The sequence below is a fragment of the Aplysia californica genome, unplaced genomic scaffold, assembly GCF_000002075.1.
Source record: "Aplysia californica isolate F4 #8 unplaced genomic scaffold, AplCal3.0 scaffold00165, whole genome shotgun sequence".
NCBI classification, from domain to species: Eukaryota; Metazoa; Mollusca; class Gastropoda; order Aplysiida; family Aplysiidae; genus Aplysia; species Aplysia californica.
The window spans coordinates 286,863-291,795 of record NW_004797435.1 but is presented as its reverse complement, the minus strand read 5'-3'; the positions used below and the strand labels follow the sequence as shown (position 1 = coordinate 291,795).

Genomic DNA, 4,933 nt, shown 5'->3' with positions numbered 1-4,933 from the left:
TGTCTGTCATGTCTGTCAGTCTGTTTTTCTCTCTGTTCGTTTGTCTGTCTATTTGTCTGTACGTCTCTGTGCCTATGCGGTGTTTTTTTCCTGTGAGTCGTGTTCTTTTCAAGCTGAACAATATTTATTGCTTTCGTCGTTTTACCCTCCTTTTTCATGTCTTCAATTTACTTTTTATGCTCCAAGAGTGTACAACGCCTCCGCCTCAAGTTAAACAATGTATATATTTCATTCTCCCCCTGCTTTTCTCCCAAAGAATAAATGTCGTCTTCTCAAGGTAAACTTTTCGTCTTCCATCTTCGTCTTTTTCTTTCTTCCTCTCTCGAGCTTCCTCCTCGTCACTTGGTTGAATGAATGAGACGATGTCCGGCCAGGGGGAGGTTAGACAACTTTATGCCCTGAGGAGGACGCGAGCGAAAGAAATGATTGCCGTCCTTTGTCTCCCTTTTATTCTTTTCTGTGACGCCCTGCCGATTGCCCTCCCTTGTCGTGAGGGCGATGGTGGGTCCCCTTCAAAGAAGCGATGAGGTAGAGAGGCTGCCAGATCCGAAAAGGAGATGAAAGGGACAGAGGACACAGTGGCAGGAAATGTGTTGATAACTCTGGGTCTTGGAACGACTCACGGTGTTAGATGTACGAGGGGAGTCCAATCAGTCTTTGGTCTGGGTATGAAGGAATCATGGTAGAGTAATGAAATTTCGCCAGCCTTTAGACAATTTCTTTGGTACACTCAGTGCAGATTTTCGGGAAAATCCGACTATAATAAGGCGCTCGTCAGCGTGTTCAATGAAACAAAAACGTTTGGTTTTTCTTTGCTGAAGCTGTGCCATGGAACCCGTTGAATATCGCTCAATTATCAAGTTTTTATACTTGCAAGGAAAATCCCCTTCGTACATTTTTCCTGAGATGGTCCAGGTTTATGGTGACAAATGTCTTCCTTATGATACTGTGATCTACTGGGTAAGAAAATTAAAATCTAGATTCAGGTCGGTGATGGATGAAGATCGTGAAGGGCGTTCATCCTTTGTGGTAACTGAAGAGAATGTATCCATAGTGAAGAAACTGGTTTTACAAGACCGACGTATAACTGTTAAACAGCTCTCAAGTGAAACGGAAATCAGTGTAGGGTCAATTGAAACGATTCTCCACGACCATCTTAACATGGATGAGGTGTCTGCGCGGTGAGTACCCCGCCTTTTGACAAGTGAGCAAAAGAAGCAAAACTCTTCTTCGAATTGAGTCCAATGACACAAATTTCTTTAAAATCATGGTGACTGGGTGAAACATTCATTTTTATCCAGAACAAAAAATGGCATTATTACTGACTACCTGGAAAATGGAAAAACAGTCACAGGGGACTACTATTCGTATTTACTAATAAAACTGCGGTCCGAGCTGGTGAGAAAAAGGCGTGGAAAACTCCATAATGGGGTCCTCCTACTGCATGACAACGCCCCTGCGCACAGGGCACAAAAACAGTCCTGACAGCAGAGCAGTGTGGCTTTTGAAATCCTGCCACACCCAGCGTATTCACAAGACCTAGGTCCTTCAGACTTTTTTCTGTCAACTAATCTTTTTAAAAATCACAGAAAGGACGTTTTATAGAGAAATGAAAGTATGTGTGCCAAGTTACAAAGCTGTATCTTTATTCCTTCATATTTAGACCAAAGACTTCTTGAACCCCCCTCGTAATTATGGTATTTCTGAATCTGAGGACATGGTTCCTACTTCTGTTTACGTATTGTATGTTAGTGTTTATGATTTCAGACACTTTTTTTTTCTGAAGTGCAGAGGTGAAGGATGTGTGCATTGACCTATTTAATAACTACATGTATGTAAAGGCCATTGTTGTTTTGGCTTTGACGAATTGTGTTTAGTTTTAGAATGTTTTACGCTCTGACTGACAAGACGCTCTCTTAGGGTTTGGTTTCTTTGGGGTTTTAAAAATATTTTTGTAGTTGTTTTGACGTTGTTGGGTTGTTGTTTTTTGGTTTGTTTTTTTGCCTGGGTGGGGGAAAGGGGGGGGTGCATATGTTATCGTCTGAAAAAAAAATGAAAAAAAAATCATTTGCAACTTCTGCCCTCTTTTCAATTCTGTGGTATCCAGCCGCGTCGCGCTGGGGGGCAGTAGCCCTCACTAGATCAGCTTTCCCGGGAATTTCATTTTCCCTTCTAGATTATTTCGATCGGTTCCCCTAAGCGCCGAAATCGAGAACTGTTTCAGGCTTGAACACGCGAAAGGGGCGAGCGAACGAACTGTCTCACTGGCACTGGTTCCGACGGAAATGCTATATATTCTTTAAACTTCTGCGCTTTCTTACAGATGCACACAAGCTGAGACGGCACCACCACCCCCCTTTTTTATAAAGTCGGTTCAGGGCTTTGACACAGACCCACAGCAAACTAGCAACCCCCTCCCCCTCTCCACCCTAAGGCTGTTATGTAACATATTTTAAACATCAAGCCACAGATTCTGGTGTGCTATTGTATTGAGTTGTCGTTTATGTTTCATTTCTGTTGGGGTTTTTGTCGGTGTGGTTTGCTTCTTCTTTCCTATCAAACATCCTATCGTCCTGATCTCCCCTTCATCTTTTTTATGTTTGTTACTCTCTTGCAACAGCTCTATTCTTCTGGCGCTCATATGACCTTATGCAGTTGCGAGCGCCGTAAAACCTCTGCTAAAACTAAACCCCCCCCCCCCCCCCCCAATACCCATCCGAGCTTTACACGTACGCACATGCATAAACTACTTACAACAAGTCAAAAATGATCAAACCCGAAAGAGAAAACAGAACAGATCGATTGATTGATTGATTGAGTAGGTGTTTTACGGTACTATCGACTCAATTTTGGTCATGTAAGTGCCAACAGATTTTACTGCTGCAAATCTATCATCATGTAATGTTTTAGTAAGCGTTTTACGGCGCTCGCGACTGCAAATGGTCTTATCATCATCATGTTAAAAAGACGGACAGAACAGATATGACCAAAGTATTCTCAGCCTTGGTTTTACCTGTCATGGTTGAAGCCCGTCTCTTGAATGATCTACCTGTAACTTGTGTCGATTTGGACTCAAATTAAGTTAAAACGCTTATATTATAAACAAGTATGATGACGGCGACGATGATGGTAATGAGGATGCCGATGATAATCAAGATTATGATGACAATGATAATGAACGCATTCACATAATGCTAGCAAGGCCCGCTTTCGATGAAAGGAATGATCGGTGCATTAACATCAACTGAAAGTCATTGGCCCACTATAATATTTACACTCTACTGGAATGGAGCAATACATCTTGAGAGATGCAAGAAATTAAGGTCTAGATCTATACTCTCGAAACAAAATGCGCTTCGCGAAATATCACTTCCGGCGCTTCTGCTGTGGAAGACAGCTACGCAGATTTGTTTCGTCTTTCAGTGGAATAATCACAAACGCCAAAGAAGGACGGAAACTTTTTGTCAAATATATTTTTCTGAATTCAGGAAATGAATAAATCAAAAGTAGGGCTCCGTCATGGGGACCTATCTATGTTTTTGCAGGTACTTGCTAACGTTCTACTCTGTAGCTTTCGTGGTTTTCTGGGAAAAGTAACACGTGTGTTTCCAAGTTGCCAAATATATAATAGATAGACCTTTTGGAAATCCTACATCTACCAAGTCTCAACCGTTTTTATTCTCCATTTCAATGACAATGATGTCGATGATGATGATTAAAAAGCATAATGATATGGTCTTTCTTTTTCAGTTCAGTGCATTTACAGCACGTAAAAACGTACTTTATAGTAATGTTTTAAGGATCTGGGTATCTAAGGATTGGTGGGTTTTTTTTCTGTTTTGGAGTATGCAATTCACGAACTTGTCTAGGCTGAAGAGGCCAGATTTGGGAATAAAATGAGAGCGAAGCCCACAATTAGAATTGTGTCTGTACATATCAGAGGTCTTTACTAAATCTCTCACATGATTGCTGCAGGTATGCTTTGAATTTACTGAATGCAGGAAAGTGTGTGTGAAGGGTTCTGATGGGGGTTACTTGGCCAGTGCCCACCATCTTGACTCGCCGCCGAGGAAGAGCTTGGTTTATTTGTTTTGTTTTGTTTTTATTTGTTTGTTTTGTTTGTTGTTGTTGTTGTTGTTTGTTTTGTTGTTGTTGTTTTTGTTGTTTTGTTGTTGTTTTGGGAGAGGGGTTGGTTTGTAAAATTGGCAGATGTGCATTTTTCCTATGTTTGCATGTTCGCTTATGTTGCCGTATAATCATTTACCAGAGTGTAGTTTTGGTTTAGCCTTGTTTCATAACATAATCTACTTTTCATGTCACACGCTGGTGTTTGGAAGGTGCCTCTGGTGGGTCCTGCTTCATTTCTTTCCCTCTGTTGTTTTCGCCTATTCTTGCTTCTTCTCTCCTCTATATGATCGTTATTGTATTGATGTGCTTCTTTTACTCATATATTATCACAGACCGTAAGTCAAAATAGACGTGCGTGTAAACCTTAACAAGTAATTTGTCAAAACCTTTTCCTTTTTTAAGGTTGGAAGATATTCCATCTATTAAGATTAATGACCCCCCCCCCCCCTCTTTTTTTTTAAAGCTAGACAATTTTGTTTTACCTCAAGCTTGGTCGTAATCTCACTGCCTTATTATAAAGATGCTGTGTAACGACGCTTGGTCTCAGGTAGAACAGTGCTTCCGGCCAGGGAATAATGAAAAGTTGGCCGGTCATGCGCCTTTCATTTTCTCGTAGGTTTATTTTAATTAGAAGTCGAGCGCATGAGCAGAAGACCAGGAAAAAACTGCCTCTTGTTGTATTTTGTTGGTTTGGTGATCCTTTTCTTTCAACTCGGTTATGCCATTTAAGATGTTGTACGGGGCCCACTAACGTCTATGGTGTAGCGGATAGGCGCTTTGCTGTGTGTGTGTGTGTGTGTGTGTG

The 4,933-nt window shown here is 41.3% G+C and overlaps 1 protein-coding gene across 1 annotated transcript in view; it reads right to left on the bottom strand.

Annotated features, from left to right (window-relative positions):
* Positions 1-3,865: 3,865 nt before the first annotated feature.
* Positions 3,866-4,933, bottom strand: part of LOC106011703 (synaptotagmin-17) — a 5,514-nt gene continuing 4,446 nt past the window's right edge. The window contains exon 4 of the mRNA XM_013082233.2: positions 3,866-3,870. Coding sequence (XP_012937687.1) covers positions 3,866-3,870 — 5 coding nt within the window. The remainder of the gene's footprint in view (positions 3,871-4,933) is intronic.